Source organism: Ahaetulla prasina, chromosome 4, assembly GCF_028640845.1.
Source record: "Ahaetulla prasina isolate Xishuangbanna chromosome 4, ASM2864084v1, whole genome shotgun sequence".
Taxonomy (NCBI): domain Eukaryota; kingdom Metazoa; phylum Chordata; class Lepidosauria; order Squamata; family Colubridae; genus Ahaetulla; species Ahaetulla prasina.
In genome coordinates this window covers 48,150,120-48,177,881 of record NC_080542.1, presented here as the reverse complement: position 1 = coordinate 48,177,881, position 27,762 = coordinate 48,150,120, and the positions used below count along the sequence as shown (strand labels likewise).

At 36.7% G+C, this 27,762-nt stretch overlaps 2 protein-coding genes across 3 annotated transcripts in view; one reads left to right on the top strand and one right to left on the bottom strand.

Moving 5' to 3' along the window:
• The window catches only part of NSF (N-ethylmaleimide sensitive factor, vesicle fusing ATPase), a 130,353-nt gene that overhangs the window by 86,277 nt on the left and 16,314 nt on the right, over positions 1-27,762 (top strand). The gene's annotated exons all lie outside the window — the stretch shown is intronic.
• On the bottom strand, positions 554-27,762 carry WNT3 (Wnt family member 3). The gene is made up of 4 exons (XM_058181485.1): positions 27,613-27,762; positions 8,135-8,376; positions 2,195-2,460; positions 554-1,274 (listed from the first exon to the last, which is right to left on the bottom strand). Exons 1-4 carry the CDS (start codon positions 27,690-27,692, stop codon positions 795-797), a joined length of 1,068 nt encoding a protein of 355 aa, XP_058037468.1. The 5' UTR covers positions 27,693-27,762; the 3' UTR covers positions 554-794.

Genomic DNA, 27,762 nt, shown 5'->3' with positions numbered 1-27,762 from the left:
ATGTAGAAGAACAGCTTTCTGTGTTGTCCATTTGCTCATAATTCAGTTTCCCCCCAACACTGGTGAGTTCCAGACATAAAAATTCCAGACAGCACAAGTACTGGACTGAAAAGCATGGGCCTTATGGAAAAGCATATCTGAAAGGTGTAAGGGTTGAGAAAGCTGTTGTATCTGTATTATTGTCAATCTAATTAAGAAGTGTTTATATCAGGAATGTTTTTTCCTAAATAAGTTTTTTCAGTCCTCACAGAATTATTTCGTTCTGTATTTCACACACCAGCTTATTTGTTCTCCCCATATGATTCAGATTCTTATGTCTTATTTGCTGCCCTGTTGGATGCTATTCTCTGTTCTTAAGAGTTATTTGGATAGTGACATATCCATGTTTCAGTGTCCTCTGTCATCTGCTGAGCAACTATCCTAGGAAGATCACATTTGGGACTCCACCTTGCATACTTGTGTATAAGAAATAGTAGCTAATTCCAAAAACATTGGGAAGGAAGTCTATAGCCTTAATTTAGTGAAAGTTCTAAATTCATTGCATTAAAATTGATGCAAGATTTTATTTAATAATGAGTGCTCTTGCAGAGCATTTTGTATTTCCTGAGCATTTCATATAATGATAGCACAGGAGTCTTCACAAACGTTTCATGTGTGAGACTATTTAAGATTGCTTAGGATGGAGGTGAACTTCAAATTAGAGACTTTCCCTCTCATACTCTTTAGCTACTATTGCAACAACAACAAAATATCTATTTTGCTCTAGATAGTCCTTTACCCCACACATACCTTTTTTATTTGCAGGTATGAACATCATAAACACGAATGCATTCCTGGCAGCTGACATAACAGCACCAGTGGAAGATGCAATGGCATTTCTCTTTCCTTTTCTCTGTCCTAGTGTTGTGGCCACGCCCACAGCAGAGCAAATCACACCCATCAATCCCATGTGAGGTCACATTGCATATCCTGTCCCTTGTACCAAATGACCCAGTCTCGGGGTTAGGTTCACAAAAATTGGGTGAGTTCTCATAATACACCAAGTCACGCTCTGTTGGTGGCTTAAAGAGGGCATACTTGGCACGCAGTGTCTCCACCCAACCACGGGATTCCCGATGCTTCTCTACCACCATCTCCGAAGCACTGTCATACTTGTCCTTCAAGTAGTCACCAATGGCCCGGAAGTCTGGCTGGGCCCACCAGCATGTTTTAACCTCACAGCTGCCAGACAAGCCATGGCATTTGCATTTTAAATGCATGTGATCCAAGATAGTCTGTGCAAAAGAAAACAAAAAATCAGGCGAGTCAAGCTTTTAGGATTTCTTCTATGCAATTTTCATTAGAACAATGTTGTCTTTATAACCTTTTGATCTGCTAATGAAAAGACAAACACATCTGTCCTCTCTTCTAGATAAGTAACTTCAGTTTGACCAATGACTGCTAATCAAACTGCACTGTTAATTGCTCTATTCCAAATTATTTCTTCTTAAACAGAACTATGTTATTTTAAGAATTTATAATGAATTGGGATAGCATGAATTTGGGAACATAATAAAAAAACGCATCATTGTTCAACTTTATGTTGTCTAGAAGTGTTAAAACTCGAATTGTCATCAGACAGCATGGCTGTGTTGACAAGGGATGATGGAAATTGTAGTCACTACAACCTGCCTGGAAATGCAGGCAATCGTTCTCTTATCATGATAGTTTAAGCTGTTCTCTTATCATGATAGTTTAAGCAAATGCCTCAGGAATTTGGATAAGCCAAAATGTAATTGATCTCTTTAACTGGCTAGTCCCTTTGCCTGAGCCATCAAATACACACCAATCTACCTTCTTTTTCCTAATCTCCTGATAATGCTACTTCTTAGAAAGCACTATGGGCATACAGTTACTCTCAGGGCAGAGGGTTTTATATGTTTTTCCTCTGTTCCTTGATGGGTCATGAGCCATAGTGACAAGGGGAAGAAGATGATTGAATGGCAGGCCTTGAGTGGCTGCAGCTGATAAGGAGAAAAGAGGGAGAAATTTCTATCTGTCCATTGAATGAAGCCATCAACAGTGCTTTGGTCTGGGTCAGATGGCTGCTGAGATTTGGGCTCTTGTGCTGGTCAACTTTCCAGCAGTGAATGAAGGGCAAAAATGATTTGTTGCCCATTATTTTTCAGAAGAATATAAGAGGGAAGCCACTCACTGTTCTTCCAGCTTCATTATTGTGCCTGTTCATGGCAGAGCGAGCATCTGGACGGTTTTCTCGGGCATCTGCAAACTCTCGTGAGACAAGTACCCCAAAGTCAGCATCTTCACTGCAGCCTCCCCATTTCCATCCTTCACCAGGTGGTCCCTTATGGTGTGAGTCACAGCCACAAATAGTGGAAGTACCTTCAGCACATGAGCGTGTGACAGCAAATGCTACACCAGCAGAGGCAATGGCATGCACAAAAGCTGATTCTCGTGTGGCTGCAAAAGAGGGTGAAAAGATTCAATTTATTTAGTTACACTCAATAATCAAAACCATTCCATGGTATAACAAAAATATGGGAATATGAACAATTAAAAGCTAAAGTAATTCAATTTGTAATTGTATAGCACCAGAAATCCTAGGTTAATCCCAGCATTACACTGAAGTGATCCTCGCAGCCATTGCTATTGAATAGAATTTAGCAATTGTCTTGCTTATTTCAGACATGATTTTTTTTCCCTGGGCCAATTGAAGCTCTTAAGTAGCAAAGATGTTATTAGAACAGAGCACAAGGATAGTATGTAGGACAATGCAGCAAAACATGAAAAAGTTAATTAGGTGATCTCTCCAGAACGACACAGGAAATATCTGACCCCTAGAATTGTGGCTGGCATAGTGTTAAGATGATCCAGTGAATATGTTCTGTGCAAAACAGACTCATAGTTGGTTACAATAAACAGTCTTCTGCACATAATTGGATCAATCATTTATATCCCGGCATTGAATGTGTGTGTACACGTGCACACACGTGTGCATGCATGCCTTTCCTTGCTTTCTATTTTTGGCTGGTTTTGTAGTTTCATTAATTTTAATAAAGTACTAGCTGAGTTGACTTGATACACTGCATTAACCCAGAGCCTAAGCCATAAATCGAGAAAAGCACCGCTTTTAAAAGAGGAAGAGAAGAAAAAGAAGAAGATGCCAACTATCATTCTAGCCATTCTGACTTGGTTTTGAAGAGTCTTCTGGCGCTTTGAGGTTAGCTTTTAAAATAAGTGTTGAAAAGTGGCATTTATAATTTAAATAATTGTTCCCAGCAAAGGTTTGAACAGGACTATAACTAATGCAGCAATTCCAAGAGGAGGCTCCCATGTGGTAAATGGTTCTTCTGCTCTGAAAAGGAAGAGTTATTGGAGAATGCGACTCTGCTTTTCATTAGGCAGAGCTCTAGGATTCGCAGTTTGAGAATGAACCAGAGTAACTGGATCTGGGATGCTATCTTCAGAGTGGGAATCCAGGGGGTAATTTAAAACTGTCCTGGAGCCTGTGTATATAGAAGGATCAGCTCCCATCCCACTGCCCCCCCTCTCAATTATACCCTGGAATTCTCTCATAGATGGGAAGAGGGGGCTGGGGATGGCTGGGAGAGGTTTCCCAGTGATACAACTGAAGTTCTCAGAGGCATCAAGGGGGCAAGGGGGGAGCAGAGCTTGGGTGGATTAGGGACTCTTGACAGAGCTTCACTGTCATGGCCTCCTATCCAGACCCTGTTACCTGCTGGGACACTCGATTTGCCATTGTTTGTGGAGTGTCACACTGTATTACCCACATAATGTGGAATGTTTCCGCCAGGCGCGGTGGTGCCCATGCTGGCATTCTCTGCGGCCACCCCTTGGCAACGGGGCCTGTGCTCACCCTGCCCTGCCATCCCCCTGAGAGCCCACCAGTCAGGCTCGGAAATCTCTATTGAGTCCTCTAATGCTGTTTCTCCCCTCCTGAGCTCTAAGTGGCCAAAGGGCGTGTGAATGGTGCGGGGTTGTGAAGCAGTTCGAGGCCAGGAATGATATCCCTTGCTCTGGTGCACAGTGGGGATTGCAGCTTAGCTCTTTTCTCTTGCCCATAAGCTCATTTTCTCTCCCTCCCCACCGACTGTGCTGCCTTGAAATCTCTGCCATTTAGATCCCAGCTCCTCTTTAAATGCAAATTTGTCATCTGTGTTACAGCTGAAAAACACTGCTGGGTTATCACAATGCTGTAGGCCATTTGCAGCCTGCTAAGCCAAGCAGTCTCTCTTCTTTTCTCAAAACATAGAGGCCCTCGAGATACAGGTTTTGTTGTACTTATTTGTTCCACAGAAATGTGGGCAGGCTCCTTTCCTCAATTTGCTATGGAATTCTAAAACAATTATCTGTAAAAATAGGTTACACATTTTAACCTCCCTGCATACCATGTGACTCAAGTGGTTGTTGTTTTTTCCACACACCCCACCCACACCTCAACCCTTTCACCTGTCTTTTTACTTTCTTAGGCTGAGCATTTTCTGAGCAGAGAATCTTGTGTAGGGCCAGTTGCCCTATACAAAACAAATCATTGGGGAGGGGGGGGAGTCACATGTGCATTCAAGGATTTATGCTATTTATGTCAACAGAACTTTATTGCACAGAGAAATATATGCATATCAATCTGCACCTCCACACTAAAGTAAATTTACCCTTTTCGTGAAGAGCAAGTCATCCAAACAGGTAATTCTTAGATGCCAATCAGCTATTGGTGTACTAAGGAGGCTACGTTGCTCAGCCTTTTTTTTCTGGATTCAAAGCACAGAACAATTCTTGCTGCATTGCTAGATTTCCAGATCAGATGGACGCTTGTCTTAATGAAAAGAATGTAACTAAATTGGAGCTCCTTATTCATTCAGCCAAAACAAAACAAGTAACTTATGTCTACTAAATAAAGTTAATTTACTACCTCAGATCTTGTGAGTAGCAACATTAACATAATGATGTTATATACATAATTGTTCCTGGATGTGATTGTTCTGTAGAGGTCCTGCTTTTTAATGTTTGAAATAATGGTTCTCACAGGCATTTTGGTGTAAGTGGTTAAGGCATTGGCCTAAAAACCAGGAGATTGTGGGTTTTAGTCCTCTCTTGGACACAAAGCCAGCTGGTGATGTTGGGCTAGTCACTCATTCTTCATCTAGGAAGGAGGAAATGGCAAGCCAATTTTTGGAAAAGCTAACCAAGAAAATTTCCCTAAGCAGTCACCAGAAGTCACTGACTTGGATGTGTGTATGTGTATAAAGACAAGTAAAGGGGCGTGCATAAGTGTACCTGCATGCCTATCGTCCCTGTCCTAATATTCCTTTTTACTTACCAAATTATGTATCCAAATTATGTTTATACTTTTACCTGTTATCTTATTTATGACTGACAAAATAAATAAATAAATAAATAAATAAATAAATAAATAAATAAATAAATAAATAAAATTTAATTTAATTTAATATTGCTTCTGAAAAAAAACGTAAGTACTTAGTGCTTACATGCTTTTGCCAAAAAACTAATATGGATATCTTTATTTAGTGATTGACAGTTGAGATAGATTTTATTCAAAATAGTACTGCTAGTTTTATAGGATTATTTTTTTTTTAGTACGAAAGATATATACACATTTTTCCTTCTCTTTACATGTAATAAAATTTAAAATGAGATATATTTACCATGCAAAAACATGGCATTTCTGCAACACTTCTGTTTCACTTGATTGGGACTTACTCCATGAAATAATAATTATAGAACTGAAATTATTTGTGTTTATTAATTAATAACAGTTCAAAGAACAAACAAAGAGAATCACATATTTGGAATTTTGGAATTCCAGCCAGAAACCTAAAAATTATGCAAGTAACATCATAAAATGTAATTTGTGCTCATTCAAAGTGGTTTTTTTAAAATTCACAATTAAGAAAGCCAAAATATTTAGTTATCGTAAATATTTGCTTAATTATAAACTTTTGCTTAATAAGTGAATTTACTTATTTCTATCATCAGAACTCTATAGTTTACATTTTTTCCAATTCTTTTTCCTCTATTCTTCTACAATGCCCCCTGCCCCCGTATTGCCATGTCTATAAAAATTACTGCTATCTCTTATTGCTTTATTTATAGTACATTATAGTGTTCTAGATGGTGATCAGTTTCAGTTTCCACATTTTAAAAACACCCTGTTCAGTAATTTTTTCAGTTATCTGAAGAAAATATATTCAGTAATTTTTAGCAAAAATAATAATGCTTCATTAATGCAGTCAACATGTAGTCCTCAATAGAACTGCAGTTACATGGAGGGAAGTATGCAGTGGAGTACCCCAAGACTGCACAGGTACTGTATATGTGGCACCTTGCTCAATAGTAGTAACTGTGAGATGGATCTTGGCATCCTAGTGGACAACCATTTAAACATGAGCCAGCAGTGTGCAGCAGCTGCCAAAAAAGTCAACTCAGTTCTAGGCTGCATAAACAGAGATAGAATCAAGATCACGTGAAGTGTTAATACCACTTTATAATGCCTTGGTAAGGCCACACTTGGAATATTGCATCCAGTTTTGGTCGCCATGATGTAAAAAAGATGTTGAGACTCTAGAAAGAGTGCAGAGAAGAGCAACAAAGATGATTAGGGGACTGGAGGCTAAAACATATGAAGAACGGTTGCAAGAACTCGGTATGTCTAGTTTAATGAAAAGAAGGGCTACGGGAGACATGATAGCTGTGTTCCAATATCTCAGGGGCTGCCACGAAGAAGAGGGAGTCAAACCATTCTCCAAAGCACCTGAGGGTAGGACAAGAAGCAATGGGTGGAAACTAATCAGGGAGAGAAGCAACTTAGAATGAAGGAGAAATTTCCTGACAGTTAGAACAATTAATCACTGGAATAACTTGCCTCCAGAAGTTGTGAATGCTCCAACACTGGAAGTTTTAAAGAAGATCTTGGACAACCATTTGTCTGAAGTGGTATAGGGTTTCCTGTCTAAGCAGGAGGTTGGACTAGAACAGGGGTCACCAACCTTTCAGACCACAGAGACTACTAAATTCATAATTTTAAATCCCGCAGACCACTAATATGAATTTTTTAAAAAGATAAATAGTATTTAGTGCAATATAAAAGATGCAAAGGTCCCTTCCAATTTATTCTATTATTCTATTCTATTCTATTCTATTCTATTCTATTCTATTCTATTCTTTGGGCCTTGCAATTTTTTTATTTTTTTATTTTGTCACAACAGTATATATAAGTATCATACAAAAAAGATTACGGTATATAGTGTATAAACATATTAGGAGGAATAAGCATATATATATATCTCTGGACTGCTGGTATACAACTGAAGTGAAATATTCTCACAAAATAGTCAGTTCTTACAAGTAGGACAATTTTATGTTAAGATATCTCACTTACTTCCCAGTTGGGAAATGTAGATAAAACATTGGAGGGGGAAAAACAAAACAAACAAAAGAAACCTTGGAGTTATGACTTGCACTTACTTTGAGAAACTTTGGTTCTGGTTTACTCAATAACTGAATAATAGGCTTCTCTCTTCCTATGAAAATATATTTGGGAACATCTTACCATCCTCTTAATAATTGCTTCCCTGACATATATGTTTCCTTTAATTTGTTCAGGACTATAATTTGCTGCATTATGGAACTGAATTCACATGAAGCATTAGAATTCAGTTTATAGAAAGTCTTAATATGATCAAAGCATGAACATATGCAACTATTTTAAAAGAGTCTGAGTTCATAAATTACACTATGTCATAACAATGTTTTGGTTTTAATATATTATGTATAAAGCCATTTGTGGTTTACAAGCCAATATTTATGATTTACCATGCAGAATTAATTAAATCACAATGACTTATTCAACCAAGGGTAAGGAAGTCAACTATGGCTAATCACAATATGTGAGTATTGGGTTTTTTTTTCTTATGCTCATCTAACCATCTTTTTGCTCTGATGAAATTGATTCTTCAAATTTCAGAGCCTTTCCCAGTCCTGACCACACAACATTCCTAATACTTGGAGAACACAGAAACCAATATTCCAGCATGTAAAACAGGTTGCCTAACGTCCGTCCCCCTTCCCCCCACCCCCAGCATACCATGTGTTATACCTTTATCTAGAACAGGCCCAAAAATAGCCAAGCTGTCATCAATGGTGGTGCAATTCCAGCGTCTCCCCCGGAACTGATGTTGGCACTCTTGAATTCCCAACTTCACACCTTCAGCCACACTAGGCATGATCTCAATGTAGTTTCGGCAGAAGCGAAGCTGCTTAGGCACTAAGCCAGGAATTGAACCACAGAGAATTGGCTGGGAGCCCAGGGATGTATATTGCTGGCCTAATGCAAGGGACCTGCATGGAGAGAATAGATATAGTCTATAGCTGAAAGTGTACTGGGCCTCCAACATGCCAATTTCCACCAACTTATGTTTGTCCAAAGTGGATCTCACATAATTAATTCATAGATTCTGTCTTTGAAAGATATGATGATTACTACATGTTCTTCTAGATAAACTCAGAAATGATTGGCTTATCTGTAGTGTAACTATGTTAGTCAAATGCTTCCTTCTTCAACTATTTCTACTCAAGATTTGTTAGACTTAATTTTGTGTAATATAGAAACATTCTAGCATAGAATTGGTGACTTACATACTGATCCAGGATGACTTCTTGTTTAAAATATCTCAGTTGTCTTTTAACCTTCTTTTTCAAATGAGCAATATTTTTCTTCAGTAAGGAAATAGGCAATATGTGGTTTTTAATATAATGTTAAAAGTAGCTCCTATCATTCCTTACCATTGGTTGTATTACATAACATGGAATTCAAGAATTTATGGATTACATTGTCTTTGCAAACATAACCCATTAGAGGTAGGCAGATAATTAATTGATTAATTAATTAATAATTTATTCTGCTGAAAATATCCCCCCCCCCCGGAAATTCTTTAAAATGAATAAAATTATGAAAGGTAGGAAAGGAGAAATAGGAACTGATCTAGTTGATTGGAAACAAGCAATAAGATATTAAATAAAATGAGACAAAGTAACTTTGGAAAATAAAATTAAAGATGCAATGATAGATACTATAGAAGAGTCAGAAAAATATTTAGAATATTCATAGTCATTTCATAGTTAGAAAAAAATTCTAACAGTATAAACTATGTATGATTTGGTTGTTGAATGTTCAATACCTTTCTTGTTTGAATAAATCCAGACAGGAAACCAGGATATTTTAACAGGAAATAGCCAGAAATTTACCTTATGTTAAATCCCAAACCATGCTTCTGTTAATATGTTTGAAACAGATTCTGGGCAAAAGTTGCCATTTAATTTTACATCATTTACTTATAATAGCATTATCCAATCCACATTGACTAAATGTGTCTGGAATGGGAATATCCCAATTTGACTGGGATAAAATTTATATCTGATGCCAATGCTCTGCCTGCTGAACTTCACAGTCAGATAAACATTAATTCTGCATAAGTAGTCCATGCCAAAAAATAATTATATAAATTATATAAATTATCAAAACTTATTACAACATGGCATAAAGTTCAAAGAGCTCTATCTCTCTTCGACATCTTACATTCCGTCATTCAAAATGTTTCTCTTAAAACCTGGAGGCACCATTTCTGAAGAATTATAAGATGTTACTTTTGAATGAGATAACTGTTATCTCTTGTTTGATTTATGGTTGCCGCATTAACGAATATAATTTTATTTGTTAGATTTACATTCTGCCTCTTCCCAGGAGCAAAATGTGTCTTATCTAAGAATCTCCTTTCATTTTATTCCTATCACAAGGATTCTGCAAGGTGGGTTGGGCTAAAGAGAGACTTTTACCAGCCTAATCCAACTGTAATCACAATGTCTCATTGGTTCTCAATGGATAATATTATCACCACTAAATTGTATTTTTAGCCTTACTACAAAATCAACATATTAATCTGTTGATCTTTAGGACATTTAACTTTTTAAAATTTGCTTATTTGCACAGATAGAGTTAGAAAATATTAGAATTACACATTCATTTCATAGGATATGATGGCAAAGTTTAGGAAGTATGGGTGGTACTTTAGAAAATCTGTTTGTGAAGCCAGAGGATTCCCACCACCACCACCAATCCTCTAGAATGCACAGGTGGCCTTGTAGTACATATCATTCACCTCCTTTTCTCCTGCCAGAATATAGGCTATAAATTTTCCTTTCTCCCTGTGGAAATATTCTTCCCCCCTACACATACAGGTGGTCCTTGACTTATGACCACAATTGAGTCCAACATTTCTATTGATATGCAAAATAATTTTATTACCATTCTTGCCACAGTTTTTAAGTGAATCACTGCAGTTGTTAAATTAGTAACACATTTGTTAGGTGAATCTGGCTTCGCCATTGTCTTTGCTTGTCAGAAGGTCACAAAAAGTGATCATATGACCCTGGGACACTGCAACTGTCATAAATACTAATCAGTTAGCAAGTGTATGGATTTTGATCACATGAACATGGGAAAGCTGCAACTGACATAAGTGTAAAAAATGGTGGTAAGTCACTTTTTTTCATTGTTGTTTTGTTTCAAACTATCACTAAATGAACTGTTGTAAATTGAGGACTACCTACACTGTACATTTTTATTAATCTTTAAAGACCCCAGTGTATGTTGATGGCATTAATATTTAAACCTAGTAAGGTGATGCTTTCCTAACTATGTGGCTGGTAGGTTCATAGTAACAAACCTGCTGTACTAGGGTGTTCTATAGAGCATAGCCAATATTGTGTTTAAATATTTGAAAAAGCCATTTTGTTAGTTATTTAAAAAGGATGAATGTTTATAACTTGGGCTGGTCAGTTTTCTTGCAAAGGGAGCTATCCAAGAAAAAGTGCTGAATCTGAGTTTCTAGGGTTTAGTACCTGCAGACAAATTTTATTACCTCATTATGCTGCATGGTCTGACCTAGCAAAGCCTTTGTGACTTACAATAAATTTAATTTCATCAACTTTGTTTTCTGATTCAATCTTTCCTATCCAGATGTTCTCGATATGTGATGAATTGCAATTTGTGTCCTCTCTGGTCAACATAGATTTTTAGAGCTGTCATCCAAAAACATTAGGCAACAACTGCATAACAAATGGATGGGATGGTGAGAAAGGCCTCTAAACGCATTATCTTAAGTTCAAACGTAAAACAATAGGAAAAATAGTGAAAGAAATAATTTTTTTAAAAAAGAAAATTAATAATCTCACCACCTACATTTAGAGAGAAACATATCGTCTGGTTTGCAGGTGGAAGACTACGGTATCATAAGGCTGATTTATATTGAGAAACATTAATCACTTCCTAATAAAGAAAGGGTAGAAATCCAGCTGCTGGCAAGCATTTGTTATTTCCAAATGTTATCAAATAAGTTGGATGCAGATGAGTTTGTGGTAATCAAGGAGGTACAATTGTTTGGAGGCTCTTGGACAATTTGAACGGTTGACCCCATGTCCTCAGTGCTTGCTGCTATTACGGAGGGTCTTGCCTATTCACTAAAGGGCTCCCCACATAAGCATGGCCAGTCATAAAATACCCATTTAGCAGACAGCATTGGTGATATTGATCTTTAGCCAATATCCTACCTCTTTCATTGCCTAAGAATGGAGTCCAGAGGCATTCTTAGAAAACAAAGTGCTAGAAAATAACACTTTACCTTTCAGCCAATCTTCAAGTGGCACCTTTCTATTATTTTTTCCCCATTCAAACAGTCTATCCAAAATTAAAATCAATTATTGGCAAACCAAAAGCCCAGAGAGTGTTACATAGTGCCTATTAAAAACATATTGTTTATTCCTATCTTACACTTCTACTCAAAAAAAAATATTTTATTGGGAAAGGGATTTTTGGCTATCCAGAGTATTTGGGATAAGCAGGTGTCAGCCCTTCCAGGCAGTCCAGATAAGTAACCAAAATTGTAAATACTAATACTTACCTTTATTGTAAGGTTGCAGTAACAGAACCATGCAAGTCTGAAATCACTTCTCCCCTTCCTTGCCTTAATTCCAGAGAACTAGAAAGAGTCCCTTCTGAGATGCTTTTTCTGCCCCCATTTCTTCTGTGGGCTGAGATATTTCTTGTCTGGCCACTGCAGAGTCTGTAGCTCCTTTTCCACCTGTTTCCTAACATTACTTTCACAGCCCATTACAGCAGGTCATTTCCCATTTGCTACATAAATATAAAATGAATTGTTCCATTTCATTTTCATGTTTTACACGCCAGTACTATCACCTGAGAACCAATGCAACATAAGTTTATTGTCCTTTGACCAGAATCAGTAATGTAGAATTAATGGCTTAGCTTCACAGCTTCTTGCCTGAATCACTAGTTCTCAGCATGTTCCACAGGATTACAGAAGGGGGGAGGGGGGAAGAAAAACTGCATCCTGCAGCTTCTTGAAGGAAAGGAGGGATGCAGTTATAAATTATCCACTCCACTCACTTGCATTGCTGGTTCTGAATTGCTTTTGCTCCTTGCTTCCTTTGGAGGTAAATACATGTATGCAGCTACAAACAGGCAAAGCACTCAGCCCTCCATCCTCCATAATCCACAAGGTTTCCAACAAAGAAACAGAAAAACCAAGACCTCAGACAGAAACACACCACATTAAAGAATCCCAGGAGCTCACGAGAGCTAGTTTGGTGTAGTGGTTGAGGCAACAGGATAGGAACCTGTAGACTAATCCTGCCTTAGATGCGAGAACCAGCTGGGTGGCTTTGGGCCAGTCACTCACTCTCAGTCAAATTCACTTCACAGGATTGTAATTGTGGAGAAAATAGGAGGAAGAAGAATCATTATCTATGTTTGCCACTTGAGTTATTTATAAAAACAAGGTGGGACATAAATAAATTCAAACTATGGTAGGAGAATTGTATTAGTCTATGGAAGCCATATGTCAGAAGGAATTTGGTAGCGCATTTTCAGATTAAATATTTTATTACCATATCTTTTGTGAACTCACAAACCATTAGATAGTGTAGTTAGGCCATGAAAGCTTATAACATTTAATGTGCTAGTCTGAAAGATTATAACATATTCGTGACACGCAGGCATTTCATTTCAATACACAAAGATCTTTTCCAATTCCTAGCAAATACTTGGGAGAAAAAACATACCACACAAAAAATAGAAAACAGATGGCTCAAATACCTAGAAGTTGATAGAATATTTGGAGTAGTGTGGCTAGCAATATTATGGGTGTCTAAAAAACAAGTTAGGAATAGGCCAAACAAACCTTGTTGACTTGATTATATGTATGATATAGCTGATCCTGACTAAGATATTTGTTTTACCAAGCTAGGGTAGGTTCACATATAGTACAGAGCAAAAAGGCTTATTATAATATGGGAGTGGATTCATTGATTGAATTGAAATAAAATAGTAAGGATATTAGATGTTTTTTTGACAAACAAATTACAAGCACATGGATTACAATGTAGGCAAAATGATCTGATTCACACACACCCCAAAGCAATGAAACTATAACATAATTTTGTGTGATGAGTTATTAGATCATGTATTTGTATGCAGACGTAACCTAGCCAGAACAGAACAGAACAGAACAGGACACACAAGAAATTTGTCTCCAGTGCATAAACTCTGAGAGTAATAATAATCATAATAATGATACCAACAAGAGAAGGTAGTATAAAATATGAGAAGGATAATAGTAATACAGCCATATACTAAATGGATAAATATACTTAGGCATAAGACAGTATTGTAGGAATCAGGTGTTCAGCAGAGTGAGGTACAAGGGAAAAAACTGTCTCCATGTCTGCTTGTAATCTGGATAATGCCCATGTTATTCCTTTTGGAGCTGAAAAATTAATTAAATTAATTACAGTAGGTTCTCAACTTCATTCATGTGTAGCTTTTTTCCTTTTGCTCTTAGATGAGCATGGATCACATCAGCTGCTATCCTGCTTACCTTCTCTCCTTTAGCTTAATTCCTCCAATTGATATGTTTACATTGAGCTATTCATATCACAATCCCATGCAACCACATTTTCATTCAAGAGGGAAGTCAACATTGGCAACTAGCCCTAAAGTATTAACATCAAGTGCCTGTCTGTCTAAATATACAAATGGCTTATATAAGTAAAACAACCGTAACAAAATAGAATACGTAGCAGTCTTCACTAATAAACCAAGTTAAAACTTGTAAAATGGGAGACTGTAAACTTGTAAAGTGTGCAAAATATCAAAATTTGAACCCCTATGTTTAAAAAAAAATGAAATAAAATATAAATACAGATGTTATTTGTATAATCTTAAGATTGTGACTTAAAATTTCTAGGGTGCTTTTCTCTCTCTTTTCCAGAATCTAATAAATTCTGGAAAATAATGTAATACCATTGCAACATTACATAATATTTAAGGACTATCTTCTAGAATCTCTAAAATTAATTTCAGGATTGACTCAGGTGGAATGAATGTAAATTCTGTTTCCATCATTTTACTCATTGCTTGATATTCAATCGGCCGAATATTGGGTACATATGTGCACTTTCATTTAATCAAAGTGCAAAAAGAATCAGATTACACTTGCATAATCAGAATAATATTTTTGCTTGCATGGATTTAATTAAATATCCATCAATAATCTGCATAAAAAAGAGTAGTTAAAAACTGGAAGAAACTCTTTATGTGGAGAGATCAAGAGGAAGCCCATAACAATTAAAATAATGTAGCTGTGCTGTTCCAGAAATAAGACCAAGGAGCTTGCATGGAACCTGAACTTTACTGGAGAAATAGAAAAGTTGAGCATACCCACTTGAATGCAGGGGAGTGTCAACAAATGCCATTGTCTGAACTTTATTATAAAAGCAAGCAGGACAGAACAGCCTCAGATGTCTGAAGGACTTTCCAAAGCTTCTTTTCCTTGTGATCCTTTCTTTTCTCCCAGCTGAGAGCGCTCCTTATCTAAAGAGCAACCACAGGGGTTGATGGCATCCTTAACCCTAGTGGGCCGTTTCCTTGGCTACCTCATTAGAAGATGCTTAAATCCTCTTGTCCCTATAATGGGAGTTTTCTACTATAGACCTCCACAATGGAATCAGCCCACCATGTAAGCAACACAAAATCACCCACAACTGTACACTCAAAAGGTACCCTGGAGTATCTATGACAATTTGTGGAAACAAGCTCCATCAACCCAATAGAATTTGTTTCTGAGTAAGGTCAGTCTGAGTTTGGTCACCACTAATCATCTTTCCCAGCTCCTCCAACCATATTGAAAATAAAACCTAAAATGCTATACATTGCCCCTAAATGCCTTTTGGGGCAATCACCCGCATAAAAGGAATTAACTTCTCATTTGGGAGATATATGTATGTACAATGGAGCAGGGGTCTCCAACCTTGGTCCCTTTTAAGACTTGTGGACTTCAACAAAGCTGGCTGAGGAACTCTGGGAGTTGAAGTCCACAAGTCTTAAAGGGACCAAGGTTGGAGACCCCTGCAATGGAGAGTAGAGCAGAGGTAGCGACCCATTTTTCTGTTAGAAGTTGTATTCCTTGAAGGTAATCTAGTATTGCCAGTAAGTGGGTTCACAGCAAAAATGTGGCTGGAGATGGCATTTCCTCAGTCTTTCTTCCTTTCTTCCAATGGAGTATATGGTGGGCTGGATTGTCTGCAAGTTGTGGCAAAAAAATGAAGATGGGGCCCTAGATGGTGCAATTGAAGCTCTACGGCACACATAAAATTGGCTGTAGCTTTGATTGTGATTGCCATTTTCACTTTTTTTTTTAACCATGTCCTATAGAAATACCTGTTGACTAAAAATCAATTAATATAGGTACTTGTTAAAATAAGGTCCTTAAAACCCAGCACTTCTTAAAGTGAATTGATTCTTCAGCCTAGAACTGAAAATTAGTTAATGGACTAAGCTGGTTTTAACTGAACCCTAACAAATACTACTAGCCTTGTTCCATAGAACTATCTTCATTGGGTTTTAGATTTTTAATGCAGCATTACTGGGGAAATATGTCCCTGGATCATCAAATCAAATCTTCTGGGCTGAAGAAGCTTCTTGGATGAGAAGTGAAACGTCTTCAAAGAAAAACTAGAAAGTCCAGTTGCCTCTTGAAGAAAAGCACCTTTGGGACAACCATGACCTGAATGACTGAGAATCTTCATAGACATTTCCAGTGGATATTTTCTACAGTATGCTTCAAATGTTGAAAATGCTCAGGAGAGAACATCAGGCCTGTTGGCAGGTTAAGACTGAACCTTCTATGAGCATATAAGATTCTTCTCTATATGGAAAGAGCTATGGCCAATTCTCTCTGTCTTTGCTTTGGGAACACCATCACCTGTTTGCTTGCCTGAACTCTGACAAGCTCTCTGCCCCAGGGAGGTGATTAGCCTGAGATAATTCTTCTTTAGCAGGCTGCTTGCTTTGTTGTTATTAACTCTGGAGGGAACCTGACTTGAGGGCAAGAAATGGCTTATTTTTAGCACCCAGGCAGCGCCAGCTAAGTTGTTGGCACCAGTTCCGCTACAAGCCTCCTGCCAAAGTGAGATGATAAGTTAGGTCACCAAGTGTCCTCCCCACCCTATCCAAATGAATGGCTGACATGAAGTTGGAACATTCTTGTTTGATTATTCGAAGGCTACAGTAAACTCTAAAGCCAGAAATTGTGCTAATGATGGTTCTATATTTAGACAAGAAAAACCAAATGCACAGGTATCAAATAGTTGGTATCTGGCTCAATAGTAGTAAGTGCACAAGGGATCTTGTAGCCCTAGTTAACAATCACTTATATACGAGCCAGCAGTATGCCACAGCTGCCAAAAAAACCAACACAATTATGCGGTGCATTAACAGAGGGATAGAATCAAGATCATGTAATGTGAGGGTGAAGGTTCATTCTCTGAGCTTCTGCATTGGTTACTGAACATTTCGTTACCAAGCTAAGTAACATCTTCAACGTAATTTAGGAGTTGTCAATGTCAGTGTTCTGCTGTTCATAACATTGAAGATGTTACCTATCCTGTATTGAAACATTCAGAAACCAACCCACAAGCTCGGAGAATGAACCTTCATTCTCATCTTACATCTGAGCTACAGATATTTACCACTATTGCAAATCATGTGACGTGTTAGTACCATTTATAATGACCTGGTAAGACTACACTTGGAATATTGCATTCAGTCTTTGTCACCACAACATAAAAAAGATGTTGAGACTCTAAAACAGGACTGTCAAACTCGTGGCCCATGGGCCGGATGCATCACACACTAATCACGCCCAAGCCCGGTTTAGCAAAGGGGAGGAAATAGTGATACGTCACGTGATGACGCTGTGATGACTCAAGTTTGATACTTCTGCTCTAGAGAGAATGCAGAGAACAACAAAGATGATTATGGGACTGGAGACTAAAACATGAAGAATGGCTGTAGGAATTGAGTATGTCTAGTTTCATAAAAAGAAAGACCAGGGATGACATGATAAGAGTGTTTCAATATCGAAGGGGCTTCCATAAAGAAGAGGAGGGTCAACCTATTCTCCAAAGCAATGTGGAAATTTTAGTGTGTCTTATACATAGAATACAGCCATTTTTGGCTTCCTGAAGCCCCTCCTGCTTGTCCCATTTTTGCGAAAAATGGGCCTGTTTTTCTCAAAAACAAGGTGCACAGAGGGTTTGGGAGGCCTGCTCCTAGGGGCTGGGGAAGACAAAAATTCCCATTTTTTCCCACCCCCAGGAGCACTCTGCAGGCCCCCCAAACCCTCTGCACACCCCATTTTTCACAAAATGGCTCCATTTTTTGCCTGCTTTTTTTGCAAAAACGGGGGCATTTTTGCCCTCCCATAGCCCCCAGGAGCACTTTGCAGGCCTCCCAAACCCTCTGTGTGCCACGTTTTTCGCAAAAATGGGCCTGTTTTTTGACCATTTTTTGCAAAAACAGGGTGCACAGAGGGTTTGGGAGGCCTGCAAAGTGCTCCTGGGGGCTGGGGGAGGGCAAAAACGCATGTTTTTGCAAAAAATGGGTCCAGTTAGTGAAAAATAGGGTGCGCAGAGGGTTTGGGAGTCCTTCAGGGTGCGCCTGGGGGCTGGGGAGGGCAAAAACTTTTTTTCTTACTTATCTCTTCGAAATCTTGGTGCATTTTATAATCTGAAAAATACAGTATTTGCCTCAGGAAGTTGTGGGTGCTCCAACACTGAAAGTTTTTAAGAAGAGATTGGATAACCATTTGTCTGAAATGTTATAGGGTTTCCTGCTTAAGCACAAGGTTGTACAAGAAGACCTCCAAGGTCCCTTCCAACTCTATTATTCTGTGTCTATCCTATAAATATGGTAAGTACAGTGGTGGTTTGCTACTGGTTCGCCCCGGATCAGGTGAACTGGTAGTGGTGGCACGGGAGGCTCTGCACACCCACCCAGATGTCTCTGTGCATGTGCAGAAGTATCGCATGCGACCATGAGCACACGCGTGCCCATGAGTGAACCAGTAGCGGCTGAAATTGAAACCCACTACTGGGTTTCAGTACAGACAAATATTAAGCAAATACCACCTAGTTCTTTGCACAACTTACTAAGCTAAAACCAATCAAAATATATTTGAAATTAATAAAATATGTGAACCCATTCACATTACTCTGCTTAGGAGTTCTATAATACATGTTCTCCAATAACTAGTTTGGGATGAAAGAATCTGAGTTCTTTATTCAGATTATTCAGAATCAGCATTCTTGGTTGAATAAAGATCTGACATCAAGGAGCACTCATGAGAATACACTGTAAATGGAAGATTCCAACCTGCAGAGAGAGAACACTTAACTATGACAAAATGACATGCCAATCATCCTTGAGATTTGAGTATATCAGCTTGTTTTAAAATATAGAATAATTAAAAAAGCAAATAAATAGTACCCCATGAGACCTGGGCAATTCTGGGCATATTATTTTTATTTGTGTGCCCATGCCACAGAAAAGAACAACAATAAAGGGATTGCTTTATAGATTATTCTACTCACACTCTTTACTTCATTTATATAAGGCAGCCTCAAATCATAAAACCCTATTAAATTCATACATTGCATTATTGCTGGTTAAACAAACCAAAACTGGCTGGTTTCACTCTACAAAGTAAACCATATATCAATGGTTGGCTTCAAACATTAAGCTAAACCCAAACCAAACAATTATGGCTTACAACAGTATGTGAACCCAGCCATCATCTTTATTGTCTCACATTAGAAGTAAAAGAGAAATCTCCACCATGAAGTTAATGAGAAGCATATAACATATATCAGTCTATAACCTTGGCCTTGGACCCCAAGTAAAGGAAATTATAGAAAGAAAAATTTCTCATTCCTTCTCTCCCCTCTCACCAACACTCCTCCTAATCCTTGCCAAAGGGTCAAGTGTATTGGAGGTGGGTGTCAACTGTGCAGACTCCAGCAAGGATGTTACCAGAGGAAAATATCCATCTCCTCTACATTAAACATTAGAGACTCCAAGTATGAGTTGTTCCTCCCTCTCCAGTAATCTTCCTTTTTGTAAAGGAGACCATCAATGTCCAAGGAGGCTGAAGGGAAGGAAAATACAGCTGTTCCCCAATCTCTTTAATTTATTATATTGTGGGATGTGTGTCCTTGAATTTAATGCTTGGTTTCTTCAGAATCAGATTTTTTCTTATTTTCATTACTTACAACATGTTATCTTATCTTGTGGTTCCTTTGATATGAATGAGTTGCAATAGCTTAAGGTTCATTATTTTCTTTCTAATCAAAGCTTGAGTTTTAATCAGTTAGTAGCACTATGCATAGTATACCTCACAAAAAGATAGAAGGCTCATGATAGACTGACTCATAAATTGTCCAGCTGTTTTTTAGTGATTTGTGCAAAACTATGTTGATTCAATTGGTTGTATGAACTCAGATAATTAGGTAGGCTAAAAGCATGAATATTCATGATTAATCATATCTTGGCTATATCCTTTAACTCTTCGAGTGAATTCAGATTTATCAGTTCAACATCTGAACTAAGTTAAAATAGATTCTGTATAACACAAAGCCAATTTCTGTAACCATAATAGGTTAAACAAGCCCAATGCTCTTTACATAAAGCTGTAAGCCATACTCTATAAACAATGACTGTTCATACAGCACACTAAACGAAAACCAAGCAAATTGCATAATTAACACCAGTGAAAGGTAATAAACTTTGTAATGGGTCCTGGTTTGTCTAGAAAGATTATTTTTTTCAATATTTTTCACCTTTCCCCCCCTTATATATTAGATTGCAAATGAAGGTATGAACATTATTGGTTTTGTTTGATTATCTCAGCACTTGGAAAGATTTTGTAAATAAAAGTTAAAAAATAAAAGAATATACTGTTGCAAAAATAACAAGTTAAATAACAGCAATTTACCTTTTATCAGTTCATTTGCTTGTGATTTTAACTGCTAATCTGTCTGCTTTCCTAAATAATTCATGTTACTAAATCTGAATCAAAGGAGATGCTGAAATGGAGAAGATTCCCCCCTCACGACCCCCCCCATCCACGCCTTTATATGCCTAGAAGAGAATTCCTTAGTCTGAGAAATCTAAATTCCACCAGGCACCTAGGACTCCAACACTTTGTTTTAATAATAATCTCGATGGTCGATTTAGAAATAACAGAACGAGTTTTAAAAGTGTTTCATTATTTTCCTACTTTTTGAGTATTTTCCTACTTAATCGTCTTTAATGTTAAGAGTACATTAACGCTTCCTCCCCTGTCGTGACCCAAAGAGAGGAGAGGAGGGGAAGTGGAACAGGTTTAAACATTTTTCAGAAGCCTTGTCATCTTTTATCAGATCCGCCTGGAGCTTTTATGTCGGGAGCCCTGTTCCCTTACTGTACATTAGCAGCTGCATTCCAGAAAGTTGGGTCAATTCCCTTCGCACCTTCCGGCCGCCCTGAGCAGCTTCCCAGGTTCATCTGCCTTGCCTCACTCTTCCCTCGCGACTAGCCAGCAGCCCTTCTCTCCAAGCCAGCCTGCTTTCCTAATTCCCAGCACACGCGTTTCTTACTTCACAGGGAGCAAATGACCCCGAGTGTCGGCAAACAGTTATCACATTCGAACCCTATTTTTTTTAAAAAAAAATAAATCTGCAGGGACGGTGCAATCGTGTAGAATTCAACCATCATTCCCACTGAGATCGATCGATCGATCTGAACTCACATAAGGGTGTAGAAGACTGTAGATCGCCAGCCTTAATTTGTAAAGCCCCCATCCAAGAAGGCACGTGTTCATAATGTTTTCGAAATACGGCAACCTGATAATACGGTAAAATCTAGAATTTGTTATAATAGAATCATATTTTAGATTGGGCGGGAATCCATAATTTAAAAACTTACTTATGTTTGTCAGTTAATTTCTGCTTGGCCTCTGGACCTTTTTATCTTAACAGACAGAACAAGAGTCGGGGAGTAAATTTTAATTATCTCTAATTCCACGGAGAACTATCCCCTAACAGTTTCCAAAGTAATAACGAGGTGAGTTATAGTTAGTTTTCTGCTGCTCTAGAGGAGAACCTTTCACTCCTAGGAATGAACAGTTGATTTGAATTCCAGAAAAAAAACAACACTTTGTAAATCTTCCTTTTCAGCCAATTTGAGTATGAATAAAATTCAGATACTGGGTTCTCCATTTTCCCCTGCCTTTTATATTTAAATAAATCTGACTGTCATTTGTTTTATATAACTTTTAACATCCAGCTACCTGTTTTTATACTAATTATAATTTATTCCATTTTTTTTTTGTATGTGGTATAAATTGTATCAGAAATGTTTATCCAAAGGTGTTATTATAATATTTGTGAGATGGGCTTTTTAAAATTTGTCTCTAATACCCCAAAGAAAGATTGAGGTAAATTTTATTTCCTGAATTGTGATGGAAGCACGGAACAGAAATTAACCAAAATTTATCCAGTTGTGCCTTAAGTCAAGAACATACCTGATTCTAAACACTGTTTGGGGCATCCAAGATTTTAATTTAAAAATTTCTAATCACAGACCTAAACTGAATGATTTTTTAAAAATCTGAAATTAAAAATGTGCATCTTGAGAACAGACATCCATGGGTATTAAGCAGGCCTGTAACTACTCCTTTGTAAAACCAAACCAAATATAAATGCTAGCAAGGAAATCCATCTCAATGAGAAAAACCTCTTTTGTGGAAAACAAAGCCAAATAGAAATGTCATATTTGAATTCAAAGTGTTTCATTTTATATATAGAGTTATGAGGACATCATTTAAGCAACTTTATATAAATTAGTTACATGTAGATAACTAAACAAATAATAAGTCTTAAAATATTTTATGCTGTATTATTCATGTAAACATGTACATTTCTATCATAGGAAATGTCAGAAACATGATAATTATTAATCCATACAGTATTGGCAATTTCTACGGTTTTAGCTAGCTTGATGGAAAGTTTCAGAAATGTCTGTTTTAAAAACAAAGGAAGGGAAATATCCATTCTTTGCATAGTAAATATCTAGGGAATACATAGGGAAACTATGGAGAATAATGGAATAAATGTTGTTTGCAATTTATTGATTCTAGAATTTTGCCAAATGTCTTACTCTTGAAATCTTACAGTTGAATTTCCAACTCATTTCATTTATTATGTTCACTTAAGTGAGATAAATTTTCAAATATGAAAAGGCTAAAAGAGGACAAAGGTCACCAAAGAAAATGAAAGAAGCGGAGAGTTTGCTTAATAGGTGAGATGGAATAATACCTTTGAGAATGTGCAAATGCTTTTCTCCTATCTTTGAAAAACTTCTACATTTTTCACAGAATCATTGAACAGAGATCACATAGATTATTCTATTTATCCAAGCCTTTCATTAAAGTGAGACCATGGAGGTGTACCTAATATAGTATTTATTAACCTATTCCTAAGAATTTAATAATAGCATTGATTATCAATATTTAGCAGGGATAATGCCTTGTGGGCTGAGAATGATGGATATTGTAATTCAGCATATCTGGAAAGAGTCAGCTTGGGAAAGAACACTCTAATAGTGGGTTTCTTGGCGAGTTGATCAGGATGTCCGATTTTTAGCTATGGTGAATGTTCTACTGCCAAGATTCAGCATTGGAGTATGAGCTTTGTCCCTTTTAATCATCTCTGCACTTTCTTCTTTGATAGATCTAATTTCCAAATTCATTCGCACCATCTGGAGTTTAAATGTTATTGATACTGGTTTTGGATATGCATAGAGATAATTATAGCTCATTTTACTGGTTAGACTCAAATGTTTACCCATTGGCTGGCATCCAACTTGTCAATGGGCTTGTGACAATATCAGTTGTCAATATCTGAAGCCAGCAGGCAAAATGTTAAAGATGAAATTCAGCTGCTAAAGTATTGTCTTCCCAACCACGAAGATGGCATTGTGTCACATTTGACAGGCAGGGAAAGTCTGATTTTAGTAGAGTTCCAGTGGAAAGATATAAGTAATAGATTTCAAAAATAGTGATTAATAAAGAATTTGTATGGTACCACTCATATAACTTTCTAGGGCCAAATCAAACAAACTACATTATAGCTTCTTGTAATGGCTTAGCACAATAAGTAAATCCAAACTTTGTACTTTCTTCTATCACCAAGAAGTTGGTAAGGTCTTCTTACTGCAGTCCATTTCCCCCCCCCTCAAGAGTGCCAATGAAGTCAAAAATAATTCCCAAAGCCCTCCACAATTCCTATGGCATTCCTGTATTTTGGGTGACCTTACCTCCTTGGTTTCAAGGATGCTTTCTAAAGAAGATCAAGTGTTGTATTATAAACTGAGGAATGTTCAGTAGGATTGTGTAGGTGGTCCAGGGCATTCTGTTATTCTTCCTCCATTCAACCCCTGGTTATATTAGTCCTGGACTACATCACTTTGAAGAGGCAAATCCAACTCCAGATCCATCACAGCTCTAGAAAGAAAGCAGCCCTCTGCAGGGACCAGAACCCAGGCTGTAAAGATTATTGCACCTTCTTTTTTGTGGTTTTTTAGACATATTGCAGCATTCTCAGAAGCTTTTCAAACTGTATAAAATTCAGTGAAAGAAAATATATACATATATACACACACACATACACAGAGAGAGAGAGTTCCAAAGCATGATTTACAAAGAAAAATAAATCACAGTAGATTTTCTCCTTTAAAAAAGTCATTGTGTTTGATGCAATTCTAAATTTTGACTTTTCCCATTTTTTGGCCCCTTTTTAATCAAGGAAGAATGCCACCACCTGTCCTAATGATCAAGCTTCTCTCCCCATCTTCTTGAATTATAAAATCTGATTTCTATATGGTATGAGCTTGATTATACAAAAAGCAAACAATGTAAAGATCATCCTGTTGAAAATCAGGGAAGTTTTGGAGAATCTAGCATCTAAATTCAACTATAGCAACCTCTGTCTTTCAATTTAAAAAAAAAACAACAAAGCATATACATGGGATGGATCAGCCAGAGGTCATTGTTTTTTAGATTTCCAAAAGTGGTCCTGGCAAATTGAAGATCATATTGGAGAAGTACTTTTCTACAAGAGCATAGTCAAATTAGTCAAATATAGGCATCTAAACCAATATAGCTTTTCCACTTGTATCCTAATTTATGGGACACAATTTAAGTCCTGTTTATGGCAGCACTTTTAGTCTTAGATCTAAGAATTGACCCAAGATGTTTTTCAAAAGGCAACTGGACTTTCTTTGTCTTTCCTTCTTTCCTTGAAGACATTTTGCTTCTCATCCAAAAAGATTCTTCAGTTCTTTCAGATTCTTGGATGAGAAGCAAAATGTCTTCGAGGAAAAAACAAAGGAAGTCCAGTTCCTTTTGAAAAGAACATTTGGGACAGCTTGGATAACTGAGAATCTCCATGGACATTTAAGAGTTGACTTCTGTGCTGGCCATTGTCTTCTCATATGGCCAGAAAAAATCTGTCATACCTAATATTTGCTTGGGTCAAACACGGCCAGGTCACTCTTATCCAGTTATTCAGTTATATTCTTTTAATATATGACATATAATAGCGTACACAGCTGTCATCACAACCTGAGACATTGGGCTACAGAATCCTGGAGAAAAATACATATTCTCTGAGAATCACTTTTTTTTGGTTGGTTTTATACATTTGTGCTCTCAAGTTGGCTAGATTTAATAGTGCTACAGTATTACTATACAGAATTACATATGAAAATAATGTAATGAAACTAAAGCTAGTGTCACCTTTCTTGTTTGCCCTCTTCCTTATGTAGCAAAGCTTTCAGCCAGCCTTTGCACTTTAATATATGTATGTGCCTTTTTCACACTTCAGTAGATTCATTTTTTATTCCCGGCATCAAGTCTCTAACTAGCTTTCTCATTGTCTTTTGCATCTTGAATTTCAGATTTGTAGCTCAAACAAATTGGATAGACACTGACTCAAGATAAGACTAGGTGATCAAAATTACATTATCTAGTTAGACTGCTAAGTTTGAAGAATTCTAAATCTTTTTTTTAAAATGCTGAATTAGTTTTGTAATGCTTTTTGTTTACTTTGTAAGTAAATTATGACATTCCCATTTTTATATATATGAAAGTTGACAGCTGCCTGATATTTTCTGACTGACAATTTCTCCCCCTGCTATACATTAATAAAACTAATACATTGATATTTTTATGCACTTGGACTTATTCCTGCAAAATTGTGCATGGTTATTAATGTATTAATTTTTATTATTGTTTGTTAAACAATTATTTACTGACAATCTTCTTCGGCTGGAATTATATACCGACCTACAGCTCATTATCAATTATTGATAATTGATTTGAATCAGAATTCATTTCTGAGCCTTGTTTTTCAATGTAATTATTACAGCATTTGCTTTATACTGTACTAGAAAATACAACTATAGAAGCCAAAAGCACAGCTCAGTCACTGTGACGCTTTATAAATGTTCTATAGATAATTTTCATTATCCTAAAATATGCGTAGGTGCATATTGTTGTTGAATTATGTATGTCTGTATTTTAAAATCCAGAGACTTAATCCTTTTTCTTTGAGACAAAAGATATCTACTGGAAGAATAGATTTTAGAAAAAGGGAAAAATTAAGCAGACTGGACGAAAATAGATTTTTTATAGTGCTTCTCTCTACGTTAAGAAGTATGATTGGAAGGGCAAAATTTTACTAAAATACCAAGATTTTTCTTTATAACTTGAAATTATTAATTTTAAATAAGCAGCACAGCCAGATTCTGTTTACTAAACTAAATTCTCTGAATAAGTTCTTGTTGACAGTTCTACTTGTAACAAAACATTTGATTCTTAATAGTTTACATCTTCTTTTATAGGAAGTTTGTTTCATCAAACCTGGGGCTAAAAAAGATTCTGATTAATCTAAATTCTGACAGGAGAACCTTTTTGAACCTGCATATATATTCTAGTTGTGCTTTGCATATATGAGTCATATTCATTTGGCAGGGAAAATGCAAGTATTTTTTTTGTTGTTGCTGTGATTTAATTTTTCTCCATTATTTTCATATAATCAGACAAAATAAGGTTAAAAACATTGCTAAATGTACTGAATATTTATTCTTTATTATTTATAGTAGGCATCTAAACAAAAATTTTACAACACAACTTATTTTTCACCATTAAACACTTTTTGATTTATATTCATACCACACTTTTGATTATATTTAAAAAGAAATTAAGGAATAACTTACATAAAACGAAAACTTGGAAAGTGGTAGTGGAGGACCATATTTAAGTTAACTCCATATTGAAGCTGTTGAAATTTCTAATTCAAGTGTTTAACACATTTTAGTATAAGAAGATATTTTAATTAAGCAACAGGAAAAGCTAACATTTGATTATTAAATGCTAAAGTATTTTTAATAACCTAAATTTTGTTTTTGCTGAAAAAAATCTCAGATCACCCTATGTCCCAGTATAGGGAAATGAATCTTTGGCAAAATAATTTTTAGCTTTTATCTTCTTGGTTTGCTTAAGTGGAGTCAAGATTTTTATGAAGCAAGCAGGAAATTAAAATGTCAAATTGTTGTCATTCCAAAAAAATATTGAAGTTAAAACTTAGGTCTTGGTTGTTTTCTTGATATTTTTTTCTGCAGATGTTGGCATCATTAAAAAAATATATTTAAAGTGAAAGAGCTCATCTGAGGAGTCATTTTATATAGTACTGTTAATAAACATTTGTAATTTGTTGGCAAATACCTAATAACAGTGAACTTTGATAGTAGTTTAATGTTTCTATTCTTTTAGTTGATTGTCTTTACAATGCCTGCTGCTTATAAATTACATTCCAATATATTATTCTGATGCCACAAATGACTGAGGCAGACACAATGCTTTTAAAGCAAAGGAAAAAATCTTTTAAGTATCACCCTTCCAAAATGAAAAAAGCGAGGCGAGCACGTAGGAACTTTGCACAAATTCTGAAAAAGCAAAATGATGAGAAATATGAATCAGGATGAAGAGAGAATGCAAATATACTGAAGTAGGGAAAAGGAGTAGGCTGCCAAAAAGTTTGAGATGAGGAGAAAAGAAATCTTACCACCAAATAGGGTAACCGGCTAGGACCTTTGTATCACCGAAGAAAAAAGCTAAAGTTAATCCAAGCAGGTGGTAATCCATTAGTCCAGGCTTGGTGCTGAGGAGAAGAGCACTCTCCACGAAGTTTGCAGAAAAACATTTAAGGACCCAA